The sequence below is a fragment of the Dipodomys spectabilis genome, unplaced genomic scaffold (assembly GCF_019054845.1).
Source record: "Dipodomys spectabilis isolate Male_0828 unplaced genomic scaffold, ASM1905484v1 ptg000092l, whole genome shotgun sequence".
Classification (NCBI taxonomy): Eukaryota; Metazoa; Chordata; class Mammalia; order Rodentia; family Heteromyidae; genus Dipodomys; species Dipodomys spectabilis.
Genome location: NW_024870769.1, coordinates 1586868 through 1605754, shown reverse-complemented (window position 1 = coordinate 1605754; position 18887 = coordinate 1586868). Strand labels below are relative to the sequence as shown.

At 41.6% G+C, this 18887-nt stretch overlaps 1 protein-coding gene across 1 annotated transcript in view; it reads left to right on the top strand.

Moving 5' to 3' along the window:
- The window catches only part of Fam126a (family with sequence similarity 126 member A), a 99720-nt gene extending 96323 nt beyond the window's left edge, over positions 1 to 3397 (top strand). Inside the window, exon 11 of the mRNA XM_042684912.1 lies at positions 3270 to 3397. Coding sequence (XP_042540846.1) covers positions 3270 to 3391 — 122 coding nt within the window. The 3' untranslated portion in view covers positions 3392 to 3397. The remainder of the gene's footprint in view (positions 1 to 3269) is intronic.
- Positions 3398 to 18887: the final 15490 nt, after the last annotated feature.

The window sequence follows — 18887 nt, the reverse complement described above, 5'->3', positions numbered from 1 at the left end:
CTACGAACAATGTGACTTGTAATTTTGGTTTTAAAATCCTAGTAAGGGTTGGGGCATGGCTCAAGTTAATTGGTAGAGCACTTGCCTAGCATCTGGGTGGAGGGGGTCCGTGTCAGTGAGTTCCCTCAAAGAAACAAAAATGGCTAAGTAGTTTTAAGTATCTTTGACTTAGTATGTTTTAGTAAATAAAAATATGCTTGGGAAACTATCCTTCGCTGGGGGAAAAGGAATTGGTATTTGCAAAGTCTAATTAAACATATTTGGTTTGTGAAAACCAGGCCTACAATGTTGAAAGCATATTTCCTACTTTCTTCTCTAATAAGAGCTTATAACTCTTTATTAGTGATGATTTAATTAGAATGTCTAGGGCACAGACTATTTTCTATCTCATTAGCATCTTGTATATGCAGAGAGATGGGTTGTTTAGTCTTAGGACAATTTAAAATTTAATAAATACACAAACATATCCTCTCATTGAATTCCCTTAGCCCTCCCAGTAGATACTGAGGGAAAATGTTCCTATTTAATGGATAGGATGCTACAACTTCACAAAAATGAGTGAAATAACTCTGTTTTTAGGTATTCTGCTTGTTAGGGTTAGGAGTGTTTCTTGATCCTCAACTCCATGCTGTTTTCCCCAAATGCACCAGTGCCCTGAGGCTGGGCCTTGTACAACCAGCGCAAAGAATGCACTACTACCTCAGTGGTGTTGCTTTTCAGAGCAAGAGCATGGGAGGTTTGGGTAGGAAAATTAATTGTACAGAGTTGTCCCTACATATTTAGCCCCCCTGCCCCAGATCTCACACACACTAAATACTATCCCTGCCCTTCCCCTGTCATTGTGACTTACTAAAAAGGCCACATATTACCCTCTGTCCCCTGGAGGCAATGCTTGATCACTACTCTCTACCATATTGCTTCTTCAGCTGTTAACAGTAGGATTTACAACTATAGGAATAAAGAACCTTAACAAAGCAATTTGAACATTTGTGAGCAAGCACAGAAACCTTTATGTATGTACGGCTGCTCTAGGAACTTTAAGAAAATGTTTGGAGAGGATTGAGGAATATTTGGGATCCCTTGAACAATAAAAGTATCAAAGCTTAGAAAGGTTAGCTACAGTTTGGTAGAAGAACCATCACAAAATACCAAGCATGAGGATGACCCAAGCCTCTTATGATGGTGGAAAGCCTCTTATATGTATATTTCATTTAATTATCCTAACAGTGCCAGGCTGTTGCTACTATTATCCTCATTCATTAGTGAGCTACTGTCACCCTGGCTGCCACCCCCCATTACTACAAGACAGAAGATCACAAAGGATCTTTTGATTGCAATGTTTTTCCTTATGTAGTCCACTTTCCACAAACTCAACCTAAGCCTTTAAATAAAGAAATAGAAATAAATACATAAATAAATAAAATCAGATTACATCACTCCCCTGCTCATCTAGTTGCTTCCTGGCACTGAACAAACTCATCCCACAGTGACCCACAGGAAAGCTACACCCTGGCCCTATGGGCCAGCTTGACTTCATCTCCTTCTGCCCACATTGGTCAATCCAGACACACCAGCTCCTTTGCCCTTCTCAGTACAGGCCAGGCTTATTCCTACCTCAGAGTCTGTGATGGCTGTGCCACTTCCCAGACTCTCCTCTTACCTCAGATAGTCTCTGATCTAACTTTATCACTCAGTGAGTGCTGTCCTATTCCAAAATAAAACACAAAAAAACCCTCTCCCCTCTTCAGCCTCTTTTCTTTCCCCTACTATCCTTTACACGTGGTGCTACCTGCTGGCAGATGCCATGCCACTTTATCCTGCTGCACATTCCTTCTCCTTCCAGAATGACCTGAGTGTATTAAACAAGGGTTTGTCTAAGTCACCCCTGGATCCCCACCCTTTACAAAACAATGTAGCACACAGCGGCTCAAGAGTACATCTTGAATACATGTGACTTCGAAAATGAAGCCATTTACCAGTATTCAGAACTAGTAAGGAGTAGATTTATACTGAAATCGGCTGGGGTCCAGTAGAGAAGACTCCTGTTTGGAAAGAGAAAAAAATGGCAGGAAATCTAGGATCCAGGCCTCTGTGTCTCCCCCAGGCTTCCTGCTATTGGCTGCTGCTTTGACCTATTCCAGTTTCTATGGAATATTGGTTAGAAAAATAGCATGGCTTACAAGAGATCCAAAGGGCAGGAAATGAAATTCTGACAACCAGCTAGGAAGCTTCTGTCTTCTAGGCCTTTTGTCTCTGCCAGGCAATGCTCAGAAGAACCTCTTCTTTTATTCTTATTTTTTAAATCCATGCACTAACCAAAGAGAACTGTGTAAGAGATGAAACCAAGGTATAGGACTTCAGTTCCTCTGTAGTAAATTAGATCCAAAGTCCTCCTCTCTTCCTGTACTATATAGCTCTGTGCTTTAGCCTCATGGCCTAGTGTCATATAAAAAAAATTAAACTTCATGTAAGTATGCCCTGTTCTCTCAAAACAGCTCTGATAGTCATTATGAACAAGTTAACTCAAGGTTAGTTTAGAAATAACCAAAAGCCTTGCAGACTGCCCTTTAAAATATGTCTTGTTAGCTGGGCACAGATGGCTCACGCCTATAATCCTAGCTACTAAGGAGGCTGAGATCTGAGGATCATAGTTCAAAGCCAGCCTCAGAAGAAAAGTCCATAATATTCTTATCTCCAATTAACCACCAAAGCAAAAAGCCAGGAGTGGAGTGGAGCTGTGGCTTAAATGGTCCATTGCCAACCTTCAACACAAATGTTCAGGGACAACGTCCTGAGTTCAAGCCCCAGGACCAGCACACATACACACACAAATCTTGTTCTAACTTTAGGTGATGGTGGTGGTGATGATGATGATGATGATTTTGTGCCTGTTTAGGCTCTATCCCTTAGCTTTTTCACTGAAGGCAGTCTTCTACCACAGCTTTACTTCTGGCTTTTTGGTGGCTAATTGGAGATGAGTCTCAAGTCTTTCCTACCTGGTCTAGCTCTGGACTGTGATCCTCTGATCTCAGCCTCCTGAGTAGCTAGGCTTACTGGTATGAGCCACCAGGGCCCAGCTTTTAGCTTTAGATCCATATTCCGTGTTTTACTTTCTCCTTGTCTAGTTCTTAGAATTGTAACTGTTTGTCTCTTTTTCCTTTGGACCATAACTCTCTCTCAAAGAGCCTAGGACACTATATGTTGAACACTTTGAAAATTATTTTATATTAATGTTCAATATTTTTTCGATGCATTCTCTTTTTGGCTAGGGGGAAGCAAGGGAAATCGACAGAACAGAGCCTTCAGTGATGTGGACACAGTTTCTTGCTGGAATTTGCAAGGCCGATTTAAATACGATCTTAATTTTCAGAAGATGGTTTTTAAAATGTAGACATTCAAGAAGACAGCCTCTGAAAATGTAAATTTAAAAGAACTTGAAATCTTTCTATCTTGGATGAATGTAATCCACATAGCTCATGTAGTGGATCCCACACTCTGGATCACAGAAGAAAAATCCTTACAATAAAACTGCTTCCCCGGCTTGCTGCTGTTGGCTGTTACCTTTGCCCTAAGACAGTTGCTTCATGCTATTAGTTAGAAAGGTAGCAGTGATGTAAGAGATCCATTCACAGGGAAGAAAATTAAACTCTGACGAGTAGCTAGGAAGCAATGGATGTAACATTCAATAGGACTTTCCAAGGTTGTTTTGCTTATTGTTTGTTAGAGGGAGATAAGGTCTATGTGAAGAAAATAATTTACGATCGACATATATGAATTAAGACAAAAATTAAGCTGGGTGCCAGTGGCTCACAGCTGTAATCCTAGCTATTGATGAGGCTTAGATATGAGGATTACTGTTGGACAAAGTCTGTGAAACTCTAATCTTCAATTAACCAATGAAAAGCCGGAAATGAAGATGTGGCTCAAGTCGCAGAGCATCAGCTTTGAGTTAAAAAGCTAAGTGAGAGTCTGAAGCCCTGATTTCAAGCCTCAGTTTGGGGTTGGGAGGGAGGGCATCTTACAGGCAGAGACAAAGGCATAGAGGGGCTTTTTAATATGAGGTGGTCCATGGGCCACTGCAATTTGTCTGGATTCACAGAGGGATGACCCAGTGGCTTTTCAGTACATATGGAGTCCTTCCCCAAGCTTAATTGATTTCTTCTTACAACTCTGTAATTTTTGTTAATATGTATAGAGACTTCTTTATTTATTTTTAGTACTAGGGTTTGAATTAAAGGCCTTGATCTTGCTAAGGAGGTGCTCTATCACTAGAACCACAGCCACAGCCTCTTTTATGTTTGATTTTTTTTTGGGTGTGGGGTGGTCCTGGAGATTGAACTCAGGGTCTGGGTACTGTCTACTTCTGGCTTTTTCTGAGTAGTTTATTGGAGATAAGAGTCTAATGGACTTTCCCTCCCTGGGGCTGGTTTCAAACAGTGATCCTCAGAGCTCAGCTTCTGAGTAGCTATTATTACAGGTGTAAGTAACCAGCACCCAGATGTTTATTTTTGATGAAGGGTCTCGATTTTTTCCCCGTGCAGGCCTGGACTGAAATCCTCCTATTTACATTTCCAGTGTCAGTGAGACAAATGGGCCTGTGGCATCACACCCAGTCTTTTCTGTTGAGATGGAAACTTGGGAAGTTTTTGCTTGGGCTGGTTTCAAACTGTGATTCATCCAATCTCTGCCTCCTGAGTAGCTAGGGTTACAAATGTGAGCCACTATATCCAGATGGAAATATTTTTACAGGATAGCATTTTATACAAGTAGCTCAAGTAGATTAATTTGAAAGAGCCTGATTGCAAATGAATAAGAATCAGGAAAAAAGAAAGTTACAGTATTTCTCCAACTTCACTTATTCATCTTTCCACCATTCCTTGGCCTTAGTCACAGTGAAAAACAAATGGTTATTCTGAAGAAATTTCTTAATTAAATACACACATGTGTAGACACATGACATACACATGTATTTTAACTCAATTTAAATGAAATTCATTTTCAAGAATTCAAATATTTTTCACTTAAAGGAAAAAATTAAGATTATGCCACAGTTATCTGGGATATCAAGTTAATATAAATATAATTATTTGTTGGAAAAGGAGTGCATGTCTGTATAGAAAGAGTTTTGAGGACTTCAGCCTAACACAGATACAATGACTTAAGAGTATGTTTTCCAAAGTATCCATGTAATCTAGGTTTAATTAACTCATTTTCAGTTTACATCAATTTTATAACTTTAGTCACTTCTATGTTGCTGAATCATAGGTATATCTTCCCTGATTACAACAGTAAAGTTTTGAGGATAAAAAGAAAAATTAGGCAAATTAATTATTAGCAGAGCAATATGAGAACATCTGAGGGACTCCAGAAAAAAAAAAAACGTGCTACTTAAAAACTTCAACCCAGCTGGATATCAGTGGCTCATGCTTACAATTCTACCTACCCAAGAGTCTAAGATCTGAGAATTAAGGTTCAAAGTGAGATTTGGCAGAGAAGTTTATAAGATTCTCCAATTAACCAGCAAAAAGACTAGCAAAAATCTGAATATGGATCTGTGGCTCAAGTGGTAGAGGGCCAATCTTCATCGAAAAGCTAAGGGACAAGGCCCAGGCACTGAGTTCAAGTCCTGGTACTGGCACAAAAACAGACAGATAATAGGAGGTGTGGTTCAAGTAGTAGAGTACCAACCAGGCAAGCAAGCCAAGTAAGAATGAAACCTTGACTTCAGATCCTAGAATCAGCAAAAACAAAAAAAGGAAAATTAAATGAGCCTAACCTGCACAGAGCCAACACTGTGGACTGCGTATTCCTACTTGTAGCAGAACCTCCTTAGATATCATCACTCACACAATCTTCCTCATTGAGACATTAAGAAGAGGTAGCCTTTGTGTCTCAAAATCCAAAACACTAAACATAGCCGAAAATAGTGAAATTTAGAAACTACATGGTCCAAATATCTCACACAAGCAAGTTGAAGTTCAGAGCAGTTTACGTATTAAACCAAAGTCTTAACTTCTATTTAGGATTAGCCAGACAACAACGATCTGTACCTAAGGCATGTTTCTCCTAAAATGAATGGCTTCCAGGATGATATAAGGAGGCAAAAGATGGATGCTCACCAGTCCTGTGGAATCCGTTCATTTTGATTATTAGAAATAGACACAAACTAGAGCATGAATGAAGTAGAACTATTATAGTTAGTAACATGAACACATCTTTAGGTACTATTCAATGAAGAAAGTAATTACAAAGTAGAGTAGAAGCTGATTTACAAGAATCAAAGTGAATAGTGGCTGGATGCCAGTGGCTCACATCTGTAATCCTAGCTACTGAGGAAGCTGATATCTGAGGATCACTGTTCAAAGCTAGCATAGGCAGAAAAGTCCATGAGACTCTTAATCTCTAACCAACATAAGAAAGCCAGAAGTAGAGCTGTGACTCAAGTGGTAGGGTACAACCTTGAGCACAAAAGCTAAAGAACAGCACCCAGGGCCTGAGATCAAGTCCCAGAAAAGGTGTGCACACGTACACACACTCACACACACACACGTAGAGTAAATAGTGTGTATGGCACAGAAGGATGGATTTTTTTTTTGGGTCGTGGGGCTTGAACTCTGGGCTTGGGCACTGTCCTTGTGCTCTTCAGCTCAAGGCGAGCGCTCTACCACCTGAGCCACAGCACCACTTCTGGTTTTCTAGTGGTTTATTAGAGATAAGAGTCTCATGGACTTTCCAGCCCAGGCTGGCTTTGAACCGCGATCCGCAGATCTCAGCCGCCTGAGTAGCTAGGATTACAGGTGTGAGCCACCGGCACCCAGCTTGGATTCTTAAAATCAGTGCAAGGCTCTAGGATTGAAGATGGTAGGCAAAGCATTTGTCCTTATCAGTATTATTTTTAAAAATGGGAGGAGAATCTGTGCATTCATTGCCTAAGCATTAATTCCAAAGGGTCAAATTCTATTTATTGTTGGGTTCCATACCACTCCACTGGCCACATTCCTATCCCAGTGGACCATACTCTCGGGGACTCACACTGCTCTCCTAATCCCAGGGGGATGTCTAGGGGTCATGGTATGGCATACAGGGAAAGGAGAGAGGGTGTGTTTTGACCTCTCTTCCCCAAAAGTTTGTGTGAGTATGTGTGGGTGTGTTGGGGGGAGGGTGTCGTGGGATTTGAACTCTGGGCCTGGGAGCTGTTCCTCAGCTCTTCAGCTCAAGGCAAGTACTCTACCATTTGAGCTACAGCACCACTTCTGGTTTTCTGGTGGTTTTTTGGAGATAAGAGTCTCACAGCCTTTCCTGCCCAGGCTGGCTTTGAACCTCGAACCTTAGATCTCAGCCTCTTGAATAGCTAGGATTACAGGTGTGAGCCACTAGCGCCTGGCTTCCCCAAAAGTATTTATTGCCCCGTTTTCCACATAGATTGTTATTTAATAACTTAAATATACTAGTAATACTGATAATTGAATTATATAAATACTGCTGCTATGGAATACCCAGCACCAAGCTCTCTGAGCACTCCAGTGCTGTCCCCTACTTGGGGAAGGTCCCACATTCTTTCTCCTATCCAATCTCCATCACACTTAATGTAAGTATTGTTATTATCTATCCATCCCCATTTCAGAGACAGAAACTGAGGTTTAAGCAAAACTGGTGAAGCTGTGACCTCATGGCCAGTGGATGGAGGAGCCAGGATGTGACCCAGGTAGTTTGATTCCAGGGTCTTCACTTGGACTCACAAGCAAACACTTCCTGGAGAAACACCATCCAGCAATGTCCCCAGAAGAGGTTCATATTGGAAAATAGGATGCAGTCTGAGTCAGAAAATGCAGGATTTTGAGAATCCCTGTAATGTACTTCCCCGTGGCTTCTCCTTGAGCTGCTATGAGCCTTTTTACTTAAGGCTTCTGTCACCTCCGGGTTATGAAGTTGAGTGCTTAATTCTATCAGGAAATATGGAGAGGAAAGAAGATTCTCCTCTGGAGAATAAAACACCACCTCCCAGCATCTACAGTCAGCTGCCAGTTTATTTTCTCTACAACATGAACTTGGTGGTTCATGCTTATAATCCGATACTTGGGAGATAGCAGCAGGATAGTGAGTTTGAGACCAATTAAAATGACATAGTGAGAGTCCGTCTCAACAAACCAAGCCAATGAAAACACATCAACAGAACAAAACAAAAAATAATAAATAAAAACACAAGAAACACAGTGGCCTGTGCCTGTAATCCCAGCTACTTAGGAGATTGAGATTTGGAAAATTAGTAGTTCAAAGTCAGCCCTGAGAGAAATGTTTATGAGATTTCATCTCCATTTAACCAGCAAAATTCTGGGCTGGCAATGTGGAGAGAGTCAGCTGAGCAAGAAAGCTAAGGGTAAGTGTGAGGTCCTGAGTTCAAGCCTTGGTCCTGACAAAACAAACTAACAAAAATCTAAGAAATACATTTCCTGACTGGGATCAGTGAATAGTCTCTTTTCTCTTCTTTTCAATTTAGTTTAGAAATAGGAGATGCATAAATTTACTTTACTTGGAAGTATGAAAAGCATAAATTTGGAAATTATTTTTATAGTCTATGTAGAGATGGGTCCTTTTCAAAAAGCTAGTCAAGTTAGGCCAAATAACACTTCTCCCTACCTCCCTCTTCCCTAGCCATCTCTGACCAAACTTTGGGATTTTTTTAATTTTTATTTTTGCTATTCTGTATTCATCACCAACATATCTCTGAGATAGATCATAGTAATCTTTGTTCCAGCAGGTGTATAAATATATATATATATGCATGTGTGTATATATATGTATATATAAATATACATAGATTATATATGCATATGTATACATGTATACATACATATGTATGTATACATAATCTATGTATATTTATTTAGATATATGTCTCTATAATGTACCCACAAATAAGGGAATATCTCTGAGATACCCTAAGTGTCATTACAAGTGCTGGAGGACACAAAGGAGGAGACATGATGAAAGTGAATCAGTTAGTAGCTGGGTAGGGGGAAGACAACAAAGACTGCTCCATACACGGGGATGGAAGTTGAAACCTGGCCTAGAACAGCAGCTACTAACTCACCAGACCCACCAAGACAAACTTACGAAAAAAAACATTCTGCACAGCCTAGAAGGAACCAACACTTCCTCTTAGGGACTGTCTTCCTCCATACCCCTTGTCTTATCTCTCCCCTAAACTTTGTATTTTCCTTTCCCAAATTTTCACTATAAAATTTCTGTAGGCTCTAGGTCCTCCAATGTTTTTGCAACTGCTAGCTCACCCTGCTGTTGGTAGTTGTGGAACTTGTCCTAGGACTCAGCTATTTCCTGGCTACCATCTGTAACAGTCTAATAGTCCTTTTATTCTTGAGAAATCTGTCTCCATATATATTTATATGCATATATATTTATAACTTGATGTAACTATCATATATAGGCTGTATAGCTTTAGTAGAATTAAACGCTCCACTTCATGGGGGTCGTTTGCTTTTTCTTTTGGTGGTAGCAGGTTTAAATGCAGGATCTTGCCCTTGCTAGGCAGGTGATCTCCACCTGAGCCTCATTCCCAGGCCTTTTAGCTTTTGTTTTTCTTTCCTTTTTCCTTCCTAGTACTGTGGTTTAAACTCAAAGGTTCCTGTTTGTTAGGTTGGTGTTCTACCACTTGAGACATACTTCCAGCCTTGCTTTTTGCTGGTTATTTTGGAGATGGAGTCTAGCATCTTTTTCTGCTCAGGCTGACCTGGAAATAGATCTCAACCTTCCAAGTAACTACAATAACTGGCATGAGCCACTGGTGCCTGGGTAGTTTTGATTATTTTGTAGCTATTGGGTCTAATTTTTAGGATTGGGTCAACCTGGTACATGATCATCCTATTTATGCATCCCGTGTAGCTGGAGTGACAAGTACGCACCACTACATCCAGCTTTTTATTGATTGGGATGGGGTGATGAATATTTTTTTCCTCAGCTAGCTTCCAACTACCATCCTTCCAGTCTTTGCCTGAGCCACCAGGCCTGGCTTGATGAAATATTTTTATATGTACATGTGTACTATAGAGAGTTTTTACATAAATTATGTTTATTTACATAAACTATGGCTATGATACTACCAGGCAATACACATTTTTTCAGCTCTGCTATTTTCTGTTTTTTTGGGTCCGGTCATGGAGCCTGAACTCTGGGCCTGGGCGCTGTCCCTCAGCTCTTCAGCTCAAGGCTAGTGCTCTACCACTTGAGCCACAGCGCCACTTCCAGCTTTTTTCTTTTTGCTTATGTGGTGCTGAGGAATCGAACCCAGGGCCTCAGGCATGCAAGGCAAGTGTTCTACCACTGAGCCACCTTCCCAGCCCATGCTCTGCTATTTTCTTATGGGACTATTGTTGCATATGCAGCAATATGATGAGATGAGATTTGATGAGATTCTTTCCAATTCTCCTGTTGCCCATACACCCATGTTCTTGCCTAGTGTTAAATTGTCTTTTGGCTCCTGCTGAATCCTACCTGCCTAGAGAAATCTCCTGTATTTTCAGAGTTGCACTAATAACTCCATACACTTTGTATCTTTAGGAAAGACATCTCCAGTTCATTCTTTTTCCTTCCATGGGGGTAACACATGTATGCACCAAAGGTAAAGTTGGGTCATGTTTTGTTTCTTCTCCATGTCCTATTTCACCCTTGTAAAGGCAGAAATGGGTGTCCTTTCCTCAAGAGCCTGCTTTGTGCCCATCCTGTGGCTGTGACCTGAGGTGGGATGGTGACTTAGTGAATGTGAGGCACCACCAGCGTGGAGGTGCTGTCAGCTCCACCCAGTTCCCCAGTTTCCAGGACTACAGCACTTCCAAATGGGTGAGTTTTGACAAATGTAGGCTACCCATTTCTGCAAAACAAAGCCATGTATTTTAAGCTGAGGCATTTGCAGCAAAATTTAAATAATGTATCTAGAATGTATCAAATTGAATGCCTAATTAAATCCTTTTGGATTTCTTCAGTAGAACACTTAAGAACTGAAAGCCTGTTAACTTTGATTTTTTTTTCAACTAACTGCCATTAACTGCGAACAAGATTCCTGCACTTCCCACTCCCAGGCAGTGCCAGGACAATGAGCCTGTCTGAAAGAAATATCCCAGGTCACTGTGCTGAGCCTCCAGTATCCTTTAATCAACACTGAATGCTTGGGGTAGAAAGATTATTTTGTGTGTGTATGTGCATCCCGGGGCTTGAACTCAGGCCCAGGGCACTCTCCCTTGGCTCTTTCACTCAAGACTGGCACCCTACCATTTGAGCCTCACCTCCATGTCTAGCTTTTTGCTGGTTAAATGGAGCTAAGAGTCTCATGGACTTTTCTGCTTGGGTTGGCTTTGAACCATGATCCTTAGATCTCAGCCTCCTGAGTAGTTGGGATTATAGGTGTGAGCCACTGGCACCCACAGCTAGAAAGATGATTTTTGTTGGGCCACAGCTGCTACTAAATAGTACCTATTATACTGTGAGCCAAAGACTGTACACATGCCATACAAACATGGGATCCTGAAATCCCCATTTAGAAAAAGGCATTCTTTTGATTAGGCTGGTACTGACTGCTGCTCTTACAAGGAAGAACAGCTCAAAGTTTATGTGTGACTGGAAACATGAGTGGAATTCCTGGGTGTTGAAGCCAGTGGGGTTGGCCTGGGGATGAGGCTCTACACCTGACAGTCTACTGCTTCTCCCAAAGTTTTGGGAGAAACAGAAGCACTGAGCAGCTTTGTTCTGGAAATGCCTGGAGAGTCTGAGCTCAGCTAGGATAGTGTGAGCATGTCTGAGACACATTGCTTTAACTCAGCAGAGAGTAAGCTCTTATTTGCCTCAAAGTGATTTCTGGCATATTTTAAAGGATAAAGCATCCTAATAGATGTTCTTTCATGTATCCCGGTTTTTATTGAGCAGGACATTTTTGAACACATCTTGTCCAGGCCCCCAGGACCGGCTACAACTCCGTATCCCTGAGTTGCAGTGACCTACCCGTCCAGAAGGGCCCCTGCCAGAGCACATTGTGCTGGGCGGTCACGGGTGGCAGAAACTGCTGGCCTCTCTTTCGACAACCCCCAGGACACATTTGCACCTCCAGCACTTTCCACACAAAGCGGTGCACGGTAGCAAGACCCGGGTGTAGTTCAGAGCCCAGCGCTAGGCCGCTTTGTAACCCCTCTTTCTATTCAGCCTCTGGGAGTCCAGGGAGAGATCCAGACGGGCCTGCAGTCCATGCTCAGTAAGTAAACCAGAAACGTTTGGGGCAAGTAAAAGAAATATTAGCAGAAACAACCCTTTACTCTTTTGGTGAAAAGGAAAATGTGAGTGAAAATGCAAGATGTATTTCTAACTTGTATTCGTTATAAGTTGCCAAACTTAGAGAGTTTGCCTTGTTGAAAAAAAATCAAGTTGGAAACATAATACATTGAAGAAGGAAAGATTACTTCCGCCATTGTTCTTGGGTTGAAGGGCAACACAGATAATTTAGTTCAAACAGACCTTTAAACTGTTTATGTGTGTATGTATGTGTACATGTGCGTGTCTGTGCATATGTGTGTGTGTGCGCGCACGCATTTCGTCTATTGAGTCTCTGACTGTATAGCTGGCCAAGTGTTTCTACCAAATAATTGTTTTTGAGCATTACTAATGGACTTTGTCTGTCTAGGATAATTGCTGTGACTTTATTAGTGTGCAATAAATCACCCCAAATGGATTGCACAGTTGGCTTTCTGCAGTTGAAGTAAGCACAACAGAAATGTTGTAGAGGAATCCAATCAGAATAATGTCAGTGAGGCACATTAACTTTTCCCTATTTATGACCACAGCATAGGAGTCTGAAAATATTTTTCATTGTTTGAAGTGGTTTTTTTTCATAGCATGTAGGAATGATGGGAGACTTGAGTGACATTGAAAATTCTGGAAATGGGGAGAAGCAGACTAAAACTACGGGTACCAGAGATGTGAAGAGCCAGATGAGTCCTTTAGGTAAGTCTCTGGATGGTCTGCATTGCTGAGCTCTCCTTGGGAATGGGTCTCCTACCTGTGGGGACAACCGGCTGTATTCACAGCACCATGAAAGTACATAGCTCCTCTGAGTACAGTGGCTTTAATTAACTAAAACAGAATTAATTAAAATGGAAGGCTAGAAAAAAAAGCAAAAGATAATTAATCAACATTTCTCCTTTTATGTAACAGTGTTCTAGAAAAAAAAATCTCAACTGATTTTTTTTTTAATTCATTTAAGTGTTACAGGCAATTGGCTTTATTTTCCTATTTCTTTTCTTCCAGAATTTGGGCATATCCTAATTTTTCTTCATTATACACAGTGTTGACTATTTCATATATACAACTAGTGTAAGTACCACAACTACTGATGAATTCCCAGTGTTACGTACAAATTTTGGTTTGTGATGTATAAGGTCATTAGGGAGGAACAATCAAATTAGAGTCCCTAAACAAGACACCTACCCCACACAGACCATGTTTTCTGCCACAAAGAAGGTTCAAGGTCTTTTCCCTCACTGTCTCTCATGGGAGCTCCATCTCAACTAACTTTCCTAATGGGAAAGATGGGAGCAGGGGACTTGGATGATTTCTCTCAAATCACCCCAGGGGCTCTGGCTTTTCCCGGTAATCCTAGCTACTCAGGAAGCTAAAGTCTGAAGATCAAAGTCAGCCCAGGCAGGAAAGCCCAACAAATTCTTATCTCCAATTAACCAGCAGAAAGCTGAAAGTGGAACTGTGGCTCAAGTGGTAGAGCACAAGCCTTGACCAAAAAGAAAACCAAAACCAAAACAAAAAACAAAAAAAACCCAAGGGATAGTACTCAGGCTCTGAGTCCCAAGCCCTAGTACCAGCAGAGGGTGGGGGTTGGAGGGAAGTGGGGAGTGACAGAGAAAAGGGGAGAGGGAGAAAGAGAGGGAGGGAAGGAGAGGATATGAAATTTGAAGTCCCCCTTGTCATATTTTATTGGGGGATAGGGCACTGCTGGGTTTGAACTCGGAGCCTCACACTTACTAGGCAGAGGTTCTACTGCTAAGCCCCATCTCTGGTCTCCCCTTGTGACATTTTAATGGCAAGACCCTGCAACTACAAAACCACACTTTGTGGATAAAAGGGAAATCTGAATATGGACCAACTCTCAGTTGATATAAAGGAGTTATTAGTATTTTAGGGAAAGATAATAGCACTGTAATGATGGAGGGAGATGTTCTTATTTTTAGGCAGTATGTGTGGAGATGTGTGTCATGAGACCTAAAATTCGTTCTCCATATACATTGGAAACACAATATAAACTCAGTGATAAAGCAAATATGGTAACTATTGGAACTAGTTTGATTTAGATACTGAGTATATGGCAGTCTTTGAGCCAGTAAGTAGAGATTTTATGTGTCAGCTTGCAAATGCTACCAGCTGCAAATAAAACTCAGCTGGCCAGGGATTAAACCTTAAGAACATCAGTTCTTTACTCAATGAGAATTTCAGTAGTCCTCATTAGAGTTGGTTTAGCGACTCGGATGAAACCAGACCCCAGCTAATTCTGCCATCAGCCCCGCCTGCTCAGCAGGCTGGCTTCGGTCTTGTTCAGGCTGTGATGACAAGACAGCTGCTGCAGCTCCAGGCATTGAGGCAGCACATCCACGTTCAAAGGCAGGATGTGGTAAGGAAGAGCAAAGCAAGCTCTCTTCTTGCCTTTACCTCTTCTATCAGAAAACAAAATCATTCCCAGAAGCCCACAGGAATCTTCTGCTCATTCCTCCTCAGTGGCTGGAACAGTCCAGTGCAAATCCTAGCTCCAGGGGAGTCTGAAAATTGAACCATTGAAAAGATTGATGTGCATTGCGATTCATCTACTGGTAGGAGGTGCATTGTTACTGATTCCCAAATCGACTTCTTGTTAAGGAGGAAAAAGAGGAAATGACCACATTGCCCTTTGCTAACCAGATGGTATTTTCCTCTAGAAAGGAATTAGTTCTGTCTCTCTAGATAACAGAAGTCCTGACTAAATCATGTTGATGTTTCAGAAGATAGATGGGACACAAAAGGAGGCTTTAGCTTTCTTGTCTTTGTGTGCAGAACCTCTTTAGCCTAATGAAATGGAAAATTTTACTGTCCATGAAAACTACTGCTCACTTCACTTTCAATGTACTTTTAAGATTGTTCTCAATATAATGGCCTCCATGCAGCAGAATGAAATATATACGACTGCTCTTTGTATTGTTAACTACAGTTTGTTAAGTGTCCTCTAAGTGCAGGGTACTAAAATAAGTACAAGTTCCCTCATTTATGCTAGTGGGATAGGCCTGGTTGTTACAAAAAGCCCTAAATTAAGTCTGAGTCATCAGACTTAATAAAGAAAGAAAACTGAAAGGCTTCAATAACGTCTCTGATTTCTTTCTCCCCTGCCTGTGTGATCCCACTACAGGAAACTCTAGACATCCCAGTTCTTAAAATGGATTGTTCTTATTAATTTGACAACAGTCATATCTAGACTTTTTCTATAATTCCCTCCAGTCCCCACTAGTCAGGCACTGCTGGTTTATGCCAGTAATCTTAGTTACTTAGGAGTTGGAGATCTGAGGATTGAGGTTCAAAGCCAATCTGGGCAGAAAGGTTCATGGAATTCTTCTCTCTAATTAACCACCAAAATGCCAGAAGTGTCAGAAGTGTAATGGGGCATAGTGGCTCACTCCTATAATCCTAGCTACTCAGAAGGCTGAGATCTGAGGAATGTGGTTTGAAGCCAGCTGGGGAGGGAATGGTTGTGAGACTCTTTTCTCCAATTAACCATCTAAAAAACAGAAGCGGAGCTGTGGCTCAAGTGGTAGAGCAGTAGCCTTGAGTGGAAAAAGCTAACTGAGAAGGCCAGGGCCTGATTTTAAGCCCCAGCAGCAGCAGCAACACACACACACACACACACACACACATAGGTGAGTAACTTTCTTTTATAAAAGATGTGAGGGAGAGGGAGCGAACACAGTTGTGTATTCTGGAAAGGAATAAAAAGGAATGACTACATTCAAAAGGTCCTTGAGCATCCAGAAGCCTCTCATTTCCAGTCCACTTGTCTGATGGTGTTTAGTATGTGAGCTTCGTGGTTAAGGTCTACCTCATTACGATGGTTGACTGGAGAGTGCTGCTCTGAAGTGTCCTGTTGTTCTCTAGATGCTGAGCCCAGAAAAAGCCTGATCTACTCTGTCTCTTGGCCGTTTGTTGCATCTGATAAACTAAAAAGAGATGCAGCTAGAGCCAAGGCTGCTTTCAAGAGTCACTGATGAGCTAACTTCTACAGTAGAGTCGTGTGTTGAGGTGAAGGGACAGACACACGACTGGGAAACTAGCTAACCATGTCTGAAAGGAGGGACAAGCCAATGAAAAGGGCCAGAGAATTGTAGAGCATCTGGATAAGGAAACAAGGTTTAGAGCAAATTCACAGAGCAAACCTGGACCAGTGTTTGAGTAGAAGTTGTAGGTTCTTCTACTGATCTCTTTGCACTCACCTAACAAACATTTTTCAAGTATATATCATGAACCAGGATGGTCCTGCATGCTGGGAGTATGGGAGGAAACAAAACAAAGGCTTTCTTCCTCCTCATGGAGTTTACTTCCTAGCAACAAGAGCAAAGTGTAAGCAAGATACAGAGTGAATTATAAAGAAATCACATAGTTTTTAGTTAACAAATGGGAAGGAAGAAGTCAATAAAAGGAGCTAATATAGATGCTGACCTTGTATGGCTACATTGGGATTTAATTAAAAATGTAGTTTCTCAGTCACTCCAATGACAGTTCCTGTCCTCAGTGGCCAGGCAGTGGCTATTCTGTTCAGCCCCAAGGCTGAATTCCCACCATTGCAGAAAGTTCCATTATTTAGTTGGTAGTGGGTAGAGATACATGATTTTTATTCATTTGGGTTTTTTTTTTTGAGAAAGGTTCTTATGGTTGCCTTAGCTGGTCTTCAATGATCCTGCTATCTCAGCCTCCTGAGTAGCTGGGACTACGTACAGGTAACACCACCATGTCCAGCTCCAATATACAAGTTTTCAGCTGAGTTGTCAGGGAAGATCGCATTTAAATGACAACTCTTTAAGTAAAGACCTGACTGAGTAGGTGGGGCTGATGGGTTTGAGCTGTGTGCTTTCAGGAGTGAGGGTGAGGCAAGAGTGTGGACGCACAATCTGTGCAGCAAAGGATGGGGTAAGAACAATAAGCAGAAGGAACAGATCCTGGAAGGACTGGATTTTTCCTGGATGAGATGAGACCTGTGAGAGGTTTTGAACAGAGTTGCATAGCCCGATACAGGTTTTTAATGGTGTCATTCAGGCTGCTATGATAAAGATAGACTGCAGGTGGGCTGAGGTCAAAGTGGGGGGAGAGAGGGACAAGTAGTAGTGGAGGTAGCAGAGAGAGAGACACAGAGAGAGGAGAGAGAGAGAGAGAGAGAGAGAAGGTGTACTAGTAATGTAGTAATGGAGCTTGAACTCAGGACCTCAGCATTGTCCCTGACCTTCTTTTTGCTCAAGGCCAGCACTCTACCACTTGAGCCACAGCTCCACTTCTAGCTTTTTGGTAGTTTAGTGAAGACAGGAGTCTCACAGACTTTCCTACCTAGGCTGGCTTTGAATTGTGATCCTCAGATCATAGGTATGAACCACTGCCACCCAGTTTGAAGATTCCTGTCTCCTCATTTCCCTTATTTTTTCAAATTTTGTTTTTTGAAGATTTGGGCAACACCATGACTGATTCAAGTATAGGTATGAAAGAGAGAAGAGTCCAGCATTTTCTTGTCTGAGCATCTGGAAGTCATAAGACACTGGGTTTGAGGCTCTCCCTCTTCCATTCCTTCTGGCCACCGGGAGGCTCCCTTTGGACTTGCTACCTTTCTCCACCTTTTGACTTCATACCCCTAACCTCTGGGTTTCTTGTTAGCAGTTATTCTTTCTCTTCTTTCCGAACCTAGAGAGCTTTATTTACCACAGTCTTCATTACCAGCTCAGCTCCTCCCTGTGTCCATCTCATTGTGCTCAGGGCTGACTTCCACCTCTAGGCCTTGTCCTACCCACACTGGGCCAATGGACACTTCTATAGTCCTCCTTTGCATTCCAGGCTGCTTCCCTTGGGATCATGCATTACAATATCATGGCTTGCTTACCTCTCCATTGGCTACCCTTGAGAAAAGATGGTTGCTTATTTCCCCCAAGAGTCACTCAATAGCATTGAGTAAAGACCATTTTAAGTCAAAGAGAAACAAAATAAAAGTCCTGAGGAACCTCTAATTGGTTGGACAAACTATCCTTTTCTGTCACCTGTATTTGTATTTAGCATGGGGCTATTTTCCAAATGCAAAGGTATGTGAAACAGCATTTAATTTTCTCTGCGTTACTGGGAAAATTTTGCTTTAAATAATAAACTTATATACAGATAATGTTTTAGAATAATAACACCTGTGATTTGGATATGTGTTTTAGGAGCAACTTTGACCTACCTCATGAGTCCAAGATTTTTGATTTATGTAAGCTGTGCCTTATCGATCTGGGTAAGATGAAGAAAATGCAATTTATAGTTTTAGATGGTCAAGAAAATTGTAATATTAAGGATATGAGAATTTCTCAGAATGGTAGATGCAAAATGTGTGTATGTTTCTGCTTATAGAGCAGACAGAAAAATGCATAAAGCACATAGGAAGGCTGATTGTGATACCTACTTTTAAAGTGGATACCAAGGAACCACCCCAGCAAAGAGCTAGGCCATAGCCAACCTCCAGGACACCCCATCGCCTTCCTCAGCCAGAAAAAGTAACCATGGGCCTTATTTTTTTTGGGGGGGGGTCAGTTTGGGGTCAGGGCCTAGGTAATGTCCCTGAGCCTCTTTGT